Raw genomic sequence first — 19,843 nt, forward strand, 5'->3', positions numbered from 1 at the left:
AATATATATATATATATATATATCATAAAAGAAACCAAATCCCGAGGCAACCAGCAATATCTCACTTGCCGGTCACACATTTGTCACGTGACTCAACCCCCAAAGTCTTCACTCTCCATTTGAACTCCAAAGCGAGGGAAATTGTGACACGAACCCAACTTTCTCTTTCGGGTTTGAAATTTTTTTTTTTTTTTCTAAAAATAATTTTAATTTTAATTTTAATTAAAATTTCAACGCGTTAATTATTTATTTCCAGAAAAAAGAGAATCACAAGGCCCACGCGCAGGTGCCATTGTGCCAAAAAGCTGGCTATTTTCCTTTTTTTTCTTATGCTATCTTACTAAGAAAATTATCCAATAAAACAAACAACGCGTTTTCAGACGTTGATCTTGGAATCAACGGTCAGGATTTCAGAGGATATTAGTTTTCTGATTTTTTAATTGAATTTTGTTAATTTTGAGGAATATATTTATTTATTTTTATTTTTTTTTCACATCTATCCCTCTCTCTTCTCGTTTGCGAGCGGCGAGGGTTTGGTGGGCTTTTGGTTGCTTTTAGATCGGTGAATCTTGAGAAATCGAAGATATATGTGAGAATTCTAACCCTAGTTCTGTGTTTTTTGGCGGTGTTGAGGTGATCTTTTCCCCAATTTTTTGGTTGCATTTCTTTGTAGATTTCAGCCCCCTTTTTTTTTGTTCATTTAAATGTTGTTTTTTTGGTTTGATTTTGTGAAAAAGATGGGATTTTTATGGGTTTTTGATAGGATTTTTCTGTTTTTATTGATCTTTTATGGATGAAACTCGTTGTGTTTGCTGGAACCCTAAAGCGCATTTCCTGTTTGTAGAGGAAAATTATCGGATCTTTGGCTGTGTTTTTAGGTTTTACTCTTTTTTGCAAGACAAGGTGTGTTTTTTTTTTTCCGGGGGTATAAGGTTTATTTTAGAGATTTTTAGGCAAAATTATTTGATCTTGAAGTGTTATATGGAGTGATTCAAAGCTGAGATTTTGATGGCATTTGCTTGATCAGGTGTTTTTCTTTGTGCATGAATGGACCCTAGAGAACCTTCAAAAATGAATTCACCAGAGCCTCCTGGCATGATGGTGGGTTCTAATCCTTTCGGCCCGGTGCCGACTAATTCGATGGCGATGCCGCAGAGCTCTGTAGGGATGATGATGCCGGGAATGCGGCTCTCTTTTAACCACATACCACCTAATGTGTCAAAGTCCTTAGACTCTCCTAGCTCTTTGTTCCATGGCGATGGAATGCAGGGAATTAGGCCTGGTATGCTGAACATGGGCGTAGAGCCGGTGAAGAGGAAGAGAGGTAGACCGAGGAAATACGGACCGGATGGCAGTATGGCATTGGCTTTATCTCCGATGCCTTCAGCTCCAACTTACTCCAACAATCAACAATCAGAATCAACGGGTAAAAGGCGTGGCCGCCCACCGGGGTCGGGAAAGAAGCAACAGCTTAATGCCTTAGGTATTGCCATGAATTGCAACCATTTGAATAATGATATGCTGTATGTTCAATACTTTTTATAGCTTTGGTAACCTTTAATTCCATTTTTCTGAGAGAATGCCATAGAATGAGTAATTGTGTTTTATTTATGGCACTTCACTTCCATAATTAAATATAGTACAATTGCTATGTTTGTCGGTCTGTTTATTTAAATGTGTAACTAATGGTTGTGACATGAGTCAGTCTATTAATTTGTCACAGAAGGTGGCTTTAAATGCTTTCTATGTATTAAACATCTGAGGTAATGACTGTTTTATTATTACTATTTTTTAGCTTATTGTTTGATTTTGTTGTCCTTTTCAAATGGTTATTAATTGTACCATTATCATGCTCTATATCTGAACTACTTAAATTTTTGTCTCTACGACAGGTTCTGCAGGGTTTTCTTTTACTCCGCATGTCATTACTGTTAAATCTGGAGAGGTATGATGAATTTTCTCATGAAAATTTTTTTCATAGCAGGGTTTACTTTTTATAGACAAAATTCAATGCTTTACTTGAGAAACAATCGCTAGATAGTGTTTGGTATTCTCCGAAAACTATCAAAACAATGCACAAGTGAAAGAAAGAAGGAAATTTCATTCATTGCTCCACCGCCTGCTGACTGCATGTCGTGTTTAATAGTGCAAAATCATTTAACTTCCCACCTCAGGCTATGTTTGGAGCCAGAGTCATATATAATATAAGGAGAAGCCCAAGCCTGCGTATCGCCGGATCGATAAAAGTTATGTAGAATTTTGGTATGATTGAGAGGGCCCCTCTTTTAATGATGAGTGGGATCACATCACGATAGGGATTCATGACGACATCTTTTAATACTTATCGTCTAGATTTTTATATATACATATCAGATGAAGGCTCTGTATGCATATGTTTTTGGGGGCTTACTAGTAGATTTTGAATGCATTTGGTGGCCCTTTTAGAAATATCGGAAAGGCTTTGTACAATTGACGTAATCATTTTTTGCAGTAAAATTTCAGTTTCTGCATTTAGCAACAGATTCCATTATGAGAAAGTTTGTTTAAGGCATTCGTCTCTCTTTATTCCGGCAGGATGTTGCTTCAAAGATTTTGGCCTTTTCACAGCAAGGTCCTCGCACAGTATGCATTCTCTCGGCTAATGGCATTGTTTGTAATGTTACTCTTCGACAATCTTCAACTTCTGGTGGGACTGTGACTTTTGAGGTACTTGCTTTTGGTTGTTATCTACTTTTTTAAACAAGATGGAGTTGATGAAGTTTCTTCCAATCAATGTTATAGTGTAAAGTTGACTCCGCAAAATCTAAGAAAAAATCGAGTTATTTACTTGCAAAAATCCGCACAATGATTTCGTTATATACCGAAGATCAAAATACTGAATGTGATGGTTCTTGGATGTTTGGTACAGGGTCGCTTTGAGATCATCTCTCTTTCAGGCTCTTATTTGCTCACAGAGAATGGTGGCACTCGAAGTAGAACTGGGGGTTTGAGCATCGCTTTAGCTGGGCCAGATGGTCGCGTACTCGGAGGTGGTGTAGCCGGAATGCTTATGGCAGCAGGCCCTGTGCAGGTCCTACATCGACTTACATTATTACATGCATTTTTTTTGTATTGTTTACTCTGATGGGATTCTGAGAATTCTATGCAGGTTGTGGTGGGTAGTTTCATAGCAGAAGGAAAGAAGCAGAAGTCTGAAGGACTGAACATCGACCCTTCATCAGCGCCACCGCAAATCACAGGCTTCAGCGCACCATCGGTTGCAAGCCCACCGTCGCAGGGCACCTCAAGCGAATCATCCGATGACTCTGCAGGAAGCCCAATCGAAAACAGAGTAAACTGCAACAACGCAATGCCTCCAGTGCACAATATGCTGTACAATCCCATGGGATGGCCTCACCCGGCAAATCAGATTCGGCATGACGCTGAGCGAAAGATGATGCCTTAAGAGATAAATTATCAACATCGATCAATTAGTTATTTGTAATATGGTAGTTCTTCATCTAGTATTTGGCTGATGTTACCCTCTTTCTGCACCTTATCAGTCTTCTAATTAGGCTTAGTGTTTTATGTCGTCGGAAGTTCAGGATGACTAAAGTGACATTTAACTCTGCAGTTGAGTTGTTTTACAAATTAGTAAAGTTCAGGTTTTTCATGCCAATGCAAAAACATCGCTTTCATTTCACAATTCAAATGCTTTCCTTTGAAGCATGTACAAAGGCTATGGAATGCAAACATATCCTTCTACATTACACAAGAAACAGCCTCACAATGTTGTGATATAGTACACCCTGATGACATACAGTTATTGATTCAGTACTGATGCACAATTGAAGGTTTTGTTTAACATCTGATCTCATATGATCCGGCTTTGGTGATATAGCGAACCCACTCGACGGTGTTATAACCGCTTTTCTCCCAAACCTGTTGCATCAAGACGAGGAGCGGAAGAATTTTAGTTGCTGTTTTAATTGATTAATTGTTTGCAAGCATAAATTAGCACAACTGCATTGTTGTTGTTGTTGTTATTGGATGTACCTTGAGGAATCGGACTCGTAATCCTGATGCAGTGAACATGGGAACCTACAGGACAAAAATCACAGATGTTGGAAAAACATGTGTTGGATAAAGCTTGAACTAAATTTTAGACTTGCATTCCAAGTGCAATTTGATTTATATAGAGCACTTTGCTTGGATTTTCGACAGGTTCTAAAATGCAATTGTAGCGTGAGGAGAAAAGGGCAGTTATTGATTTAAGTCGAACCTGAAACTCCATTTGAATTGGTGGTCGAGTCCAAGGCTTCTTTTCGGTCATTGAAGTAATCAGCTCAACCTCAGCACTCATGGTTGCCTCAGTTTGTCCTGGGAATTTTCTTATCCTGCAAGGGTACATTTAGCATATAATTAATTGGTTGAAACAACACAGAATCTGATAATGAACTACACCTTTTCAACCATCTTTAGCAAGGTTGCCTTAAAATACTGAGAATAAAACATGGTCCATACAAAGAACATGCACACTCATCCATTAAATATCAGAATCAACCCACACCACAAATGCACTAAAATTCAGCCCAAGAAGAAAAAATTTATTAAAAAAAAATCAACACAAAGAACATGGATGGCCACCTATAAAAATATCAGAACCAGCATGCAAATACAAGCCACCAACCCATTTCCACCTCAAGACAATGAAGTTCTGAAAAAAGGGCAATCCACTTGCAATGGTAGCTCTTTTCTATTCTGTTACTTAATGTTAATCATATTTCTTATGAAAGTGTTTTAGGCATTGCATTATGGGAGACTTACAGATGTCATAAGAAGCCATTAGCGGTTAAAGTTGGGTTTTCTTTTAAAATTAATTAACCATTTCATTTGGATAGACATAGTGAATGTAACATTCAAATATCCTCTGATAAAAACAATCTCAAAGTGTATATCCAAATAAACCCAAAGATATGAAAATATAAACACAAACATTAAATATTAAAATAATAATCATATGAAATAATAAATAAATAAATAAATATATCATATTATTCGGGATATTAAGAGAAAAAGATGTTATTTACTTAAATATATCATTATATGCTAAATGAGTTATCATCTTAAAGTTTCTATCTTTTATTTTCCACCTGAACCAAACCAAACCTAGGTAACAATTGTGCAACTAGAAACTCCCTTATCAGTGTGTGTGTGTGTGCGTGCGTGCGCAGGTGTGATCATTTCTGTGAAAAGTTACTAGGTCACAGGTAATAAGAATTATATTTAACCTAATGTGACAGCCAGTTGATTCATTGTGAATTCAGTTAACTCTGTCGCACAAAAATTACTATTAACATTCCAAGCATTAAGCACTAGTATTAAGTGAAAAAATGTAAGCTAGCTACTTGTCGAAAACTAAATGCAAATAATTCAATAGAAAAACCATGATGCATATTGCAATCAGTATTAATGAAAAACTATAATATGACGATTAATAAAAGATCAACAAATAATTTAGAACCATACATAAGTGTGTTGATGGATCACTTACTTCCAGATAATGCAATCGGTAGCAGCATTATATTTGGCACGACCTGATGTCACCTGGAAGTTTGTCTTGGCTGTCTGCTTTGAAACAGGAACCTTAACCACTACTCCAAGGGCAAACATTTTACCACCGAAAACACTCTTAACCTGCAAAAAGGGTTGCATTTACGCAGTCATCTTCTATATGAATACTAAACAATTTTGCCCATTTTTGAGTAATATCAGACCTTGACGTTTACTTCCATGCGTGTCCTGCCCAATTCCTTGATTGTTGGCAACACTCGGAATGGTAGATTAACTCCCTCGGTAATACGATATCTATGGGAAGGTAAATAAATGTATCATACAGTAGGAGGAGACAGGAAGCAAGAATGAACATAAAATGAGAGGGGTGGCTACTTCATCAGTTCAAATTCACCGTCAGGAGGCACAAAACTGACTGTTTTTTCTGAGTTGAACCTTGTCAGGTTTACACATTGGTGAAATGTAACATCGTCAAGCTCAATGGTCTTCCCACTGTTAAGAATAACCATCTTCAATTAAAGCTCAAATAATATGAACAGTTATATGTAGCAAAAATATGATGCTTTATGCAGACAATATTTAGTAAAACAAGTCATTTCCAAATCAGTCTTTTAGAACATCTCAGTGTTTCAGTACCATCCATATGCAGGGAAGTCAAAAAACTCAAACATAAAAAGATGGACTAGCTCGATTTATAAAAATGAAACAAGAAGAAATCAGCAGTGTTCATCAAAAAGAAGATGCAGGTTATACAGCATAAAAAACAAGCAACCTCCGGTACACAGATTGTGCTAACTCACCTTTTCGTTGGCCTGGATTTGAGCTCTGATTCTTTCTCAAGACCAATTTTGTCGTTTAACCCAAGCTTTAAATCAGGCATACCAGAAAGAAAGCATTTCATAAGGATCTTTCCAGTCACGTCACAACGTAGAACACTCCCTGTAAAAGCATTTAAGTATTCACCAAAGAATCAGTTTAACTTCAAGAAAGACAATGGCATGGTCTCAAATAAAACAAGAATATTTGACTATTAAAAAAAGGACAACATACAATTTATCATCACATACCTTTTGAAGACATTAGAAGGTTGACACTTTCTACAATGTCCAAGAAAACCTAAAATATACAAGATTAGAAAATTTAAGTTTCTAAATTCACAAAACACCATAAAAAAAATCACCTCATTTTTCTTATATGCAAGACCCTCGCGTCTCCAACCAACAGCACCGGTAACTTGCAGGGTTGCATTTGGAACGGGCTTCTCTGAAGGCTATTTATGAACAGGGTAAAATATAAGAATTTTATGATTATATATCAGTCAACTTTTGTCCACATCAAATAAAGATAAACTTGCTATGAAGTAACTAGGTCAATTATCTGTTATCCATCTATTCAGTGAGTATGCCCTAACAATTGCATATGAACTTCTATATGAACTGAAAATACTACTTTTCAAATACAACCTTAGATGAGAATGGTGATCTGACTCCCCCTTGGGTGATGTACAACTTCAAAATTTCAGGTGAAAGATTCTGAGGATACCCAAAGTCCATGATCTCTGTAATCAAAAAACACAAAAGACATTGTTTCAAACACTGGATGATAACATATTAATAAGGAGAATAACAACAGTAAAACTAAAGGCTTAGAAAGCATAAGGGAGCGTTTGGTTCACATAATCTTTAAACGCTTTCCAGGAATGTAAACAATATGTTGCATGTATACGATTCCTACATTTGGTACATACAGGTTAAATGGGTGGGAAAGTGATAAATGCATGGGTGTTGAATTCTTATAAACTATGGTAATTTGATTCCATCCATAAAGCCAAAATGTAAGATTTCTATCATGTGAGAATCTTTACACAAAAAAATTTCTAAAATTACCCTTATATAATTGATAAAATGGGTGAATTAAAATTTTCCTCTTTTCTCTCACAATCTACTAGTTCAGAAGTCGAGGAGGTCTGCTCATCACCGTCAACAAGCCATTCCCTACTCTCGTATACTTCTTTTTCCCAAACTATGATTTGTATTATTTGTATAATTGGATTAGGTTTTCAAATTGAAATGTCTTATGCAAAATTTTTTGTAAAAAATAAAAATCAATTTCATTGATAAATTTTAGATATTAAGAGGCCATTATGTCTTTTTGTTTGTTTTTGCAAAAATTCTAGATAAGAAAAAAGATAAAAATGAATTTGTTAATATACTCTTTGGTAAAAAAAAAAAAACTTAATAAATTTATTGCATATGATGACGATTATATAAGGAATATGTAGAATATGTAGCTTTAAACAGAATAATAAAAAAAAAATTTGAATAGAAAAATTATAATAAGGTTAGGGTATTTTGACAGCATAATCTTTTCAATATATCTAGAATTTTTAAATGTTATTTTGGTTTAACGAGAATAATGATAAACTCACATTTATTGTTCAATTAGAATATATATGATTTATTTTATTACTTATATATATATATATTCTCAGAAATCCTAATTTTAGTCTTATTATTCTAATTGCCATAAATAAAAAACTATAGCTTGATTTTTAATTTTATTTAATTAGAACAAAATATTGAGAGAATAAGTCAAATTTTATGATTTATTCTAATTAATATTCCATCAATTATTATAAAGGAATTCACTTATGTTTACCTATAAAATAGATAAATTGCATATATAGCCCCATACATTTCTTTTTCGGATTATTGTGTAATGTAGACTAAAGTAGGAAAAAAATATAATAAAGTTAGAGGTTTTTAAATTAAATAATATAACAAATTTAAAATAAAAAATATAATAACATCAAGGGTGTTTTGATGAATGAAGAAAAATAATACAATGGACTCGGATCCATGTAACTACCACGGAACCGAGACGTGACTCATTCTTAGCCATGGATTTATAAATTTTGTTTTTTATTTATTATATAGTATTGGAATAAATTGGTAATTACATTGAAAAATTGTTGCCTTTTATTTTAAAAGTCACTAAAATTGAGCCACATCTCAATTCCGTTGTAACTACCACAAAACCGAGTTAGTGGGATCATTTCTCTTTTGATGAATCCCTTAAATATAAATATTCTTAGAAGACATCTTATTGAACCAAACATAGCAATGTTACTTTCCTAGCAATTTTTGTAAATGAACCAAATAAATCATTCCAAGGTTCTTTGAAAAGTAATCCCGAGGTTTTACTTTCTTGGGAATGTTATTCTTGGACGGAATCATGCATTATGTAACCCTTAATCACCTTCAAACAACCCAAATGCTAATACGAAATAAATACAGATAGAGTGAATACTTATGTATTGCAATAGAAATAACTGATTGAACCTCCCAAGGGTCTCCCATCAAGTACATAACATTACATTTTCCAAAGCAAGATTCAATTTCATACCTAAGAACCTAAATTAATTTGCAATTGATCCAATATCTCTTATGACTTTTTTGAGATATTTTATCAACAGTTGTCCAAAACTAATGGCAAAGGAAAAAATGATTAAAAAATCTTAAATGCAACAATATTCTATACACATCCCACACAAACAAAAGGAACCCCTTAACAGAGTACGCAATTAAGCTATTTTAAAAGGATGTTACTTTAGAAAAAAAAATCTAATTCCATGCTAACAATAAAAACAAATTTAGGACTTGAACCATGATTTCAAAGACTAAAGTCATTGTACATAGGAATGGAGACATACCATCAAGAAGCTCATAAATCAGAACGAAGTTATTTCTTATGGCATCTTCATCAAATGCACCGCCAAAATAAGATTTGAATAGTTGAACTGCCTGATATCCAAATTCAGAGAATTAATTTAAAAAATAAATATAAACAATAAAACTAATCAACCAACAACAATTACAATTCTAATTGAACATAAAATAAAAGCATCTTGACAATGTCAACTAGCAAGATACAGATACAGGTGAGAGAAAGAGAGAGCTAAACTTGAAATCCAGTAAATTATACCAGTAGAACCAATAAAGATATCTACCTCAACAACAAATTTGAAAGCACATGCAACATTAGCATTGCTGCTAACTACAATCACAATGTACACATTGCTAATTCTCATGTAAAGGAAGGAACAATCTCCAATTTGCCGCACAGGACATGTACCAAGTTCCTTTGTTTGCATTATATGCTGTCGGAATGCATCAACCATGTTGCCACTGTAAAAAACAAAAAATTTTAAAATTACAAAAAGAAGACATGAATCCATTGTCTCAAAAGAAAAAAAAAATACAACAACCACCCTATAAGCAATATCGGCTTGATATCTATTATCTATCTGTATCCACAAAAAGGCTATCGGCTTGATATCTATTATCTATCTGTATCCACAAAAAGGCAACCACCCTATAAGCAATATCGGCTTGATATCTATTATCTATCTGTATCCACAAAAAGGCAACCACCCTATAAGCAATATCGGCTTGATATCTATTATCTATCTGTATCCACAAAAAGGCAAACAAACACAAACAATGATTTCAGGAAACGATAACAAAATGCATCTAAGGCTGCAGAACAAAGCAAATAATTAGAATCTAAGAATCTAAACGAGGGCTTGAATTTTTTACCTACATAATTTTTTCGGGCATCAAGTGTTTAATTATCAAAAATGAAATTAAATTTGTCAATCTTCCATTACAGCATGAGCTTCTCAAGTAACAAGATCAACTTATTTGCAGACATGATTAGCCGAATTTAATCTATCACCAACACTTTTACCAACTTTTAATTAAGTTAAATGAAAATCCATAACAAAGTTCAACCACAAGAACCCTAAAATTGTATCCCAAGAATAAAAAATAAAATAAAATAAAATTAGCTTAGGCTCCTCATGCATTGAATGTAAACCAAACTAACAATGGTGTTCTCTGCTCCTAAAATCAAACTGATTCTTAAAACTCTAGGAACCACACAAAAATATAGATTGAAACCCATTCCTATGAATAATTCAAAAAGATGGAAAAAATTTTCACAAGCAAAACCCTCAGATAAATCCATCACAAAAATTTCCAGCATTCACAAGCAATACAACGCTATATACTCATCAAATCAAGACCATACGCTTAAATTGCAACAAAAAAAAACAGCAAGAGAAAACGATGAATGAATCCCACCCCACATCATCCCGGTAGAGACGATTGATAAGCACATCGCCGCGAAGATTGAGGAAGTATATGGCCGACGCGGCCAACGGCATCTCTCTCTCTCGATCTCTCGATCTCTTCTTCTCTTCGACCTGGAGAGGAAGAAGGGCTTTCCTTTGATGAACTGTGTAAAAAGCTCAGCTTTTTATTTTTAAATAAGAAACGAGAATTTTAGAGTTTACACCTTTACTTTTACTGAATTTATTTTCAACCATTTATATTTCATTCCACATCTCGATGGTTTTGAACTCTAGTCAAAGACACGTAATTTTACAAAAATATCCTTCATTTTATTTGAGAATAACATTAAACTGGAATTTATTTTTGTAATTTTAAAATTTTAAGAAATAATAGAATTTATATATATATAATTAAACATTAAATTTTAGGTGTAAATTTTGACCCTTTAAAAGATGTAAAAAGTAAAAAAAAATAATAATAATAATAATAGTACTTTTTTATTTTTAATTGTTTTAATTTAGAGATTTTCTTTAATTATTTTTAATTGTTAATTTAAAAAATTTATAAATTATTAAATATTATTTAAAAAAAATTATTTAATTTTTTTTATAATTTTAATCTAATTAATATTAACTAACTTTAAAATGGATAAATAAAAAAAAGGGGACAAAATAATAATTACATTTACACTCCTTTATTTGTAAAAAATTGGTTTATCTCCACAATGATAAGTAAAACCCGAGAAGCAAACCCCAGAACAAGAACGCCTCTTCGGATCCATGGGTTTCTTCAGGAGGATCGCAGGGATGCTCGGTTTCTCGAGGGACGACGGGCATGACGGTGGGCATGAGGCCGAGGAGGACGATGACCGGAAGGCCAACGATGTGCACCATCGCGGCACCAAAGGGTTCAGTGTTCAGGTCCCAGTTGCGGTCGATCGTCCCGCCCCTGGTCCTGTTCTCATTCCTTGTAAGCTTGGTGATGGCGGCGTTCAGGTACTCGGATCGGATTCTCCTTTTTCGGTTTTGTTTCTTTTGCTTTTGATTTATGAGCTTAGAAATGGTTAAATTTTGGATCTTTTTTTGTTTAATTGGTTGGAATCTCGGAATTGCTTTGGATGTTGTTGTAAAAGCGATCAATTGATTGTGTATTGGTGTTGGATTGGTGCTTGGTTGAGTTTGATTGTTGGTGATTAGGAGCTTGGATATGGAGTCTCCCTCCGTTCATGAAATTGAAAGTTCGCTGAAATTGAGATTTTCTATATTTAGTCTGTGATGAGTGCAGTGTTTGTGATTAGAGCATGAGTAGATGAAAAAATACATTGTTAAAACCAAAGAAAAGTTGGACATTGTAGTCTTTGTGGCAGTTTTTGTTACTTGGCTGCTATTTTGGCTTGTGGTGAGAATCGATGGGTTTGGTGGGTAAAATTGGACCACGAGCGCGCGCGATGAGACAAGTTTTTTTCAAACCACTGAATGGAAGTTAACCCTATAATCCTTGATCTATTGTTTATTTTATTTTATTTTATTTTCCTGAAAATTAGGTTATTTTCAATCTTTGCTTCTTGTATTGTTTCTGAGGTAAGGTGCTATAAAGATTATGTCTTCACATTTGTGTATGCATTAGATAACTTCTTGAAATGCTTAATTTTTCGTGGTCTTGGAATTCTTCATGTAGCATAGTTCTCTATCTCGCTGTGATTAATACATCATTGTGGCGTTTTGGCAGCAAATTGCATTTTCTGATCTGCATAAACTCCAGTTTCAAAGCTTGTGATTTCTTTTTTCTTCTTTTGATTTCAATTTTGTCCTGGACTCCGTTCTCTATTGTGATCTTGTACTGCTGCATTAAGCCTTTATGGTGGTATAAGCCTTTCCTTCATAAACATCATAATTAGGTCTCTTAGCTCACTAATTTCTTGGCGTGTTCTTTGGCAAACGCACATGCTGCCTAAAGTTCTGGTAGTTTTAAATGTAGTACATCTTTGGTTATAAAATTGTTTTTTTGTTGCCAGCTGATAAACATAATTTTTTATTTCATTTTATTTGAGCTTCTTAGCTTAGAATCTGTATCCCAATACATGTGTCTTTGGGCATATGGATTTGCTTCCAAGAGGGTATTATTTCTATCTTGCTCTGTTTACATAGACAATATTTATGACACGCTTTCGGGAAGTCCATTAGCTCAATACCAGATGCAATGTAGGGTGATAAAAGTTTAGGCATTCAAATGTTGTTAGGCAAGAGCAGAGCAGAAAACTGTGGCAGAAGACCATTGCACTTGTTTTCTAGCAAGAATGTTTCGACACTATTACACTTGTGTATTATATACCTCAAGTCTTTATTGGGAACTTTATGCTGCTAAATTTATTAGTTAGGAAATCTGCCCTTGGAGGAATGGCCATTGTGATCAAACTTGATTATTAGCATGATTATTCGATAAGACTATACCACATGGTGACTCAGATGAGAAACATATGAGTTGGTTTGATCTATTCATTAAACCAGTAGTTAATAAAATGAATAGCCATTAATATTTTTTCATTGTTTTTGGATGATTATGGCTTCATCTGTGCAAGAGCCCTCATAGAAATCAAAACTTTTTGCATGGTAGAAATCTTGATATTCCTATTTGCACTATGTATAGGTTCTTGAAAGTAGTGGTGGTCATATACTTAAATAAAGAATAGAACAATTATATGATTTATGTGGCATGATCATTATTATGGAAAGTGCCCCTAAAGAATTTTACATGGATAAGTCCCTTCCGGAGGGGCTATTTGTTTTTGGACATGGTCTTCAGGTGGGCCAATATAACTGCAATGACCTTTATATGGATTGGAAGATGAATCCCACATGGTATATAATGTTGGAATCTTCATTTTAATTGAAGAATGAATTGCATTGTGTATACCACTATTACTTATCTTTATGTATATTATCAATTGTATGACTGTTACTTGGGAAAAGAACACTGAAGTTTGTTACTGCTCTGTGTTAATCTCTTTAAATTTTGTTCTACTGTTGTATTAGCTTAGTTGCATCACAATTATTTTGCTAAGACATTTATAGTCATGGAAGAGATATAGGGATATTTATCAGTACTTATTGTCAAAAGTCATCTCCTATATAGAATCCAATTGTAGATGAGCGTACTTTGCCTGGATAATCTGAAGTTTCTGTTGATTTGCAATAACAAGTTATGGTTATTTATATTTCACATCAAAGCAAATACAGAGTACTACTTGAACATACCATACTTTTGTCCCATGAACATCATAAACTTTAATTTTTAGTTTCTTGTGTTGATCATTGCCTGAATTCCACATTTGTTGTCAGCTATTCATGTATTTTTTTTATCATCTCCCTGGATAAATATCAATGTGATCAAATGCAGTGAATAGAAATTATGAAAACAAGTAAATCAAACACTAAACTGCTGCATTCACTTTATTATCATCAGGGCTTCAGGTGGTACTCCAGACGAATGCGAATCGATGAAGACGGAGACATGGCAGACGAGTTCTTGAGTGAAGTTTGCACTACAGAGACACATCCCAAATTCGAGGTGAAGTACAACACCAGGCCAGCAGCCATCAGAAAACAAGTCATCTCCGACGATGGCAACGTGCGGTCTAGCATCGAGTTACAAGGCAAGTTACATTGGGTGTGAACTTTATAACATACATAATTTTATGAAGGTGGTTGTCGTTGGCCCAGGTGTGTTTGGTTCTCAATTTTTTGGCCTGCTATTTCTTGTAACAAGTTGCACATAGTTCATCTCTACCACTGATCTGCAACATTTATGTTCAAACTGATTCTGTTATACACATGTTTGAATGCTGACTTGCTTATGTTACAGCGACAAGAATAGTTGCTTAAAAAGTCCTGTTGTTTAAAAAAATTACTCATTTTAATTCTTGTTTCATAAATTAATAAGTTTTTGGTTTTTATTCAGAGAGTACGAAATATTTAAGTTTGTTTGATTATTGATTTTTGGTTGTAAAAGTGAAAACCTGTGTTGGTTAGGAAGACACAGAAGGGTACATGCATGAGGCTAAATTCAGGCCAATCACTGGAAACACACACCACAAAGTCTGGAAACTTTTAGTTAGAAAAAACTTAATCAACCCTAATTAGAGATAGATTGTGGTCTTGTTTGAACTAGCTTCTAGGAAACTTAGAAATGTTTTTTTTTATGAGTTAGGTGCTTCCGGATTCAAAAAAAATTATTGTTTGGATTAGCTTCTTTGCAGAAGCTACAAAAAGTAGAAACACGCTTTTTTTCGTAGTCTGGTCCTGTGATTCTTTCGAAAAAAAACAAAGTTTTGGATTACACAATTATTTAACTGCTCTTATAAAATAAAGAAACGATCTAGGTTTTTAAGTTTTCTCTTCAATCTTTTTGCATCTCCATCGAATTTTTTTTTGTCTCCAAAATTTGAAAGCCTCTTCTCCTGTCTGCTCCTATCTCGCCCTGTGTGATAAATGAATAATAATTAGAATATTATTATAATTCAATGAATACTCATTTTAGTAATTTACTACTGAACAAACAAATTCTCAAACATAAAAGTACTTTTATATTAACATATCCAAATACAAAATACAAAGAAACGTTTAACTTAACGTAAGAAGTACTTTTTTTAAGAAGTTTTTCTAATAAACTGAAAAAACAATTTTTTTTAAAAACCAATTCAAACAAAACCTATAAGTACTAGTCACTGTGCTGAACTCCTGTTAGCCCAATAAGCAAGGATGACAGTTGGTGCAGTGGTGTTTGTGCTGTGGATGGCAGGCTTCTGCTCGCTGTTGGTGGCTACTGTTGCTATCATTGTCTTCTACTTTTTCTTTACCTAATTACCTTCATGGCTAATAAGGTGACCATGTCCTTTCACTGCTTGCATCTTTCTGAATCTTTTTCTCCCTTCTTAGAGTGAGGAACAGGGTGGTGCTTAAGTTGGTCCATGCATTTTGATACAGGCGTTTCCTTTAGGTTTAAACTTCCGTACAGTCCCTGTACTTTTTGAAAAGTTACCTTTTAGTCCCTCTACTATTTTCGGTGCCTTTATAGTCCCTTTACTTGTTAAAATGTGACTTTTAAATCCAGACGAAAACGGACGTCCAGTTTGCCGTCTAAAACGGCTGATGTGGCCTACACGTGGCTTTGTTTTATACAAATTTAATTGATGCCATCTGACGTGGCTTTTTATAATAGATTAAAGATTAAAAAATTGGAAAAGTAATATTCATATATGTTATCGGATCCTCAATCCTGGATCCGAAACTTAAAAAATAAAACCCTTCTTCTTCCCGAGCCCTATCCTCTCACTCATCTTCGACGATCCTCCGGCTATCTCAACCTCCATCTTCCCACCCAAGCCGATGATCCTCCAGCTATCTCAACCTCCATCTCCCCCTCCCACACCGAAGTCGTCAGCCGAGCGACCGAATCCTAGTGGAAATTATTTTAGGCCCCCGTTTGGTTGTGTCCAATTTTATTAACTTGATGTAATGAAGAATAATCTAATATAATCCGACATTCATTGTATTGACCTGCACATATGTCCAGTTTTATTAATGTATTACAATTGTATACAAGACTAATTTGATGTAATCCAATATTTATTTTATTCAATTACAATCCAATCCAAAAATTTTGATGAAATACACTTGTGTAGACTAACCTGATGTAATACAACTTACATATTCAATTATAACAATTATAATACAACATCAAAACATTTCCCAAAAAAATAAAAAAAGAAGGAACAAAAAGTCAAAAAAATCTCATTGATGTATTATATCAGCAGGTCTGCATATATCATTCTGCATACATTTCAAACTCAAAAAATTGGCAAAATCCAAGTGACATCCAAACACAATAGCTGTGTTAAACAATATCAAAATTACAGGACACTCATTCTGATTTTGATGAAATCCAATCCAAAAATTTTGATGAAATCCAATCCAATCCAAAAACAATAGCTGTGTTAAACAATATCAAAATCCAATCCAATCCAATCAAAAAATAGGTGTGGGAGGGGGAGATGGAGGTTGAGATAGCTGGAGGATCGTCGGCTTGGGTGGGAAGATGGAGGTTGAGATAGCCGGAGGATCGTCGAAGATGAGTGAGAGGATAGGGCTCGGGAAGAAGAAGGGTTTTATTTTTTAAGTTTCGGATCCAGGATTGAGGATCCGATAACATATATGAATATTACTTTTCCAATTTTTTTAATCTTTAATCTATTATAAAAAGCCACGTCAGATGGCATCAATTAAATTTGTATAAAACAAAGCCACATCAGCCGTTTTAAACGGCAAACTGGACGTCCGTTTTCGTCTGGATTTAAAAGTCACATTTTAACAAGTAAAGGGACTATAAAGGCACCGAAAATAGTAGAGGGACTAAAAGGTAATTTTTCGAAAAGTACAGGGACTGTACGGAGGTTTAAATCTTTCCTTTATTTTATTTTGATGATTTTACAGTGGGATAATTTTTTAAATGAAAATAATTGAACATAATAATCAGAATGGCATAATTATTGTGTTTAAATGATAGATTCTGGCATTCTGCCCCTTTTTCCCCTTTCCATTTCATGAGCAGAATAAAGCCCAAATTGAACACCAGAGTTGTGGATTTCTATATGTGGAATCCATACAAAGTTAATAAAATTCACATAGAGCAGCACATACAAAGTTCATTCCATTCTCCTTCACATTACTATCTCTGGCTTCACAAAATGTGTCTTGATCTCTTTGTGAGGCAAAACCACCACACCATTAAGGAACATTGTATCATTTACATGAACATCTTCTCCTAGAACTGCCATACTACTAATATGTACCGATTGCCCGATCGTTGAATGCCCGCCGATAATGCTCCCGGAGACATAAGCCGAGCTCTTCACTCTCACCCCTTTCATCAATGTACATGAAGAGAGCCTCACTCCACATTCAATCACACAACCAGGACCAACAGAAACATCAGGGCCTATCAAACATCCTTCCCCAATCTTCGCGCTCTCATCAATCAAAACATTTCCTATAATGTTAGGCCCTGCAACGAGAGAATTTGCGAAATTCCTCCTCAAGTGTTCTAAGTAGAGCCTAAGACCTGCAAGATAATCCTTCGGCTGCCCAACATCCATCCAGAAACCTTTTGATTCCATTGCGTATAGAAGCCCTTCCTCGGCGATGGCCGGGAAAACTTGTCTTTCTATGGACGTAGGTTGAAGCGGAATCCGGTCAACAACAGAGGTGTTCAATAAGTAAATCCCTGCATTGATCTTGTTACCAACAAAAGTCACAGGTTTCTCGACGAATTTCTTCACCTTGCCCGTATCCTCATCCATGACCACAACCCCGTATTTCGAAGGTTCCGCAACCTAATTTCATCGAGTTAAACATATATTGCATTGAATGCCGAAGTAGAGAGAATAAGAGCTAGTGAAGATTTAACCTTGGTGACCATGATTGATGCTTCTCCCCCATGAACATTGTGAAATTCAAGCATTTCTTTGAGAGGGTACTCGCATATAATGTCGCTGTTGAGGACAAAGATCGGTTCGTCGTTATCCTGAGTCAAGTTCTCCTTTGCAAGAGCCAACGGCCCTGCAGTACCCAACGGTTCCGTCTCTTGTGAGCATGTGATTTTGATCCCGAGCTTTGATTCATACTCTTCTAAGAAACTCATCATCACCTAAAAATACTCAAACTATAAGAGAATTCCATGATTAACTCTCAATTCTCAACAAATCCAATATCAAAATTTACTTCACCTGAGGCCTGTAATTGATAGCTAAGATAACTTCCTTCACTCCAACAGCTTTGAGAGCTTCAATCTAATCCAATTGGAAACAAAAACAACCAAGAAGAAGGAAATGATTTAGGGATAGCAAGAAAATTATATAAATGTGAAATAAAGGCGAAATCGAATGGAATGTTCATAAACCTGATGCAAAATCATCGGCTTGTTAGCGAATTCGACAAGTGGTTTTGGTATACTAAGTGTCAAAGGTCTCAACCTTGTCCCAAAACCTCCAACAAGAATGACTGCTTTCATTGTGATTGTTTGATGATCCTTTTACTGCCAACAATGAAATTTTCAGTAAATTGATAGTTTGGCAATGGATTTACCCTATGAACAAGATTAAAAAATTTAATAGATATGACTAAACTGAGTGCTTAAATTAGAGCATAAAAACTCTGGGTATATAACCAAATCACCAAATCAATGAGATGACCATCATTTAATCCAAACACTAAACCAATTTTTCTTTGTTTGTTTTGCATTAATTTCTACTAATTTGAACAAATTCTCATTAATAAAGATCACCAAAAAATAAAATAAAATCTCAACCTTCAGCTCAGTTTCAATGAATCCATAAATCAAAACATAAAATCACAACATGATGAAATAGCTTTTTTTTAAAGAAGAAGAAACAGAACCGATTTTTCAACTCACCTTTTCTCAATTCTTTTCTACAAACAAGATCAAAATTCCACAAAGAAAAAAATAGGTTTTTAATGCAAAAACACTGGAAAATCCAACAAACACGATGCTTTTTCCATTATTTCACATTAAAAACAATAAAAAAAAAAATTCCTATCATCAATTCAAAAGCTTTCTTTCAATTAAAAGAAAAAAAAAACCCAGAAATCGAGATGCAACTCCATCACTACAAACCTCACAACAAAGAGCGGCGATTAACTCCAACTGCTAACCCGATCGCCCTCGGAAACCCTAAAAAACTCCGGACAAAAACCCTAGAAAAACGAGAAGAAAAAAAGCAGAAGAAGTGGAATGGAATCGGTTTTTAGTGGGTTTGAGTTTTTATAAACCTTTAAAAATATATATATTATGAAAAGTTTGGGGGTTTACGTGAAAAATAATATTCTATGATTTTCCCGCCAACTCAATCGATCTTGGCCTTACACGTGTCCTGATGTACTTAAATTACGGGATTACCCCAACCGTTTTAACACTCTACAAAAGTTCTTTTGTCGTTTGCTGCCCCCACCAAGCGGTTAGATCTGATGGTCAGCAGTGAGTCATCCAGCGCGAATCTCAAAGAATAACAAAGAAAGGTTTTTTTTTAAAGGGCCCTAAAAAATTTTGAAGTTGCATATTTGTCTTTGAATAAAAGTTAATTA

General features: G+C 34.6%; 4 protein-coding genes across 5 annotated transcripts; 2 read left to right on the forward strand and 2 right to left on the reverse strand.

Annotated features, from left to right (window-relative positions):
• Positions 1 to 450: 450 nt before the first annotated feature.
• LOC120272025 (AT-hook motif nuclear-localized protein 10-like) lies at positions 451 to 3,685 on the forward strand. 2 transcript variants are annotated; one of them, XM_039278734.1, is made up of 6 exons: positions 451 to 589; positions 1,028 to 1,483; positions 1,893 to 1,945; positions 2,575 to 2,706; positions 2,909 to 3,070; positions 3,149 to 3,685. In XM_039278734.1, the coding sequence occupies exons 2-6, from the start codon at positions 1,048 to 1,050 to the stop codon at positions 3,443 to 3,445; spliced, it is 1,080 nt and encodes a 359-aa protein (XP_039134668.1). In that variant the 5' UTR covers positions 451 to 589; positions 1,028 to 1,047; the 3' UTR covers positions 3,446 to 3,685. The 2 variants fall into 2 exon arrangements, with proteins under 2 accessions (XP_039134668.1, XP_039134669.1); XM_039278735.1 differs by having other exon boundaries at positions 485 to 633.
• LOC120272024 (AP-2 complex subunit mu) lies at positions 3,659 to 10,865 on the reverse strand. The gene is made up of 13 exons (XM_039278733.1): positions 10,698 to 10,865; positions 9,563 to 9,740; positions 9,266 to 9,356; positions 7,017 to 7,111; positions 6,734 to 6,823; positions 6,621 to 6,669; positions 6,354 to 6,492; positions 5,929 to 6,045; positions 5,757 to 5,847; positions 5,534 to 5,676; positions 4,262 to 4,376; positions 4,036 to 4,080; positions 3,659 to 3,921 (listed from the first exon to the last, which is right to left on the reverse strand). Exons 1-13 carry the CDS (start codon positions 10,778 to 10,780, stop codon positions 3,841 to 3,843), a joined length of 1,317 nt encoding a protein of 438 aa, XP_039134667.1. The 5' UTR covers positions 10,781 to 10,865; the 3' UTR covers positions 3,659 to 3,840.
• Positions 10,866 to 11,425: 560 nt separating this feature from the next.
• On the forward strand, positions 11,426 to 14,513 carry LOC120271904. The gene is made up of 2 exons (XM_039278591.1): positions 11,426 to 11,683; positions 14,151 to 14,513. The coding sequence occupies exons 1-2, from the start codon at positions 11,468 to 11,470 to the stop codon at positions 14,358 to 14,360; spliced, it is 426 nt and encodes a 141-aa protein (XP_039134525.1). The 5' UTR covers positions 11,426 to 11,467; the 3' UTR covers positions 14,361 to 14,513.
• Positions 14,514 to 17,380: 2,867 nt separating this feature from the next.
• LOC120271815 (mannose-1-phosphate guanylyltransferase 1-like) lies at positions 17,381 to 19,501 on the reverse strand. Its single transcript, XM_039278489.1, has 5 exons — positions 19,377 to 19,501; positions 18,642 to 18,776; positions 18,469 to 18,531; positions 18,150 to 18,389; positions 17,381 to 18,075 (listed from the first exon to the last, which is right to left on the reverse strand). Exons 2-5 carry the CDS (start codon positions 18,750 to 18,752, stop codon positions 17,404 to 17,406), a joined length of 1,086 nt encoding a protein of 361 aa, XP_039134423.1. The 5' UTR covers positions 18,753 to 18,776; positions 19,377 to 19,501; the 3' UTR covers positions 17,381 to 17,403.
• Positions 19,502 to 19,843: the final 342 nt, after the last annotated feature.

Source organism: Dioscorea cayenensis, chromosome 11 (assembly GCF_009730915.1).
Source record: "Dioscorea cayenensis subsp. rotundata cultivar TDr96_F1 chromosome 11, TDr96_F1_v2_PseudoChromosome.rev07_lg8_w22 25.fasta, whole genome shotgun sequence".
NCBI lineage: Eukaryota > Viridiplantae > Streptophyta > Magnoliopsida > Dioscoreales > Dioscoreaceae > Dioscorea > Dioscorea cayenensis.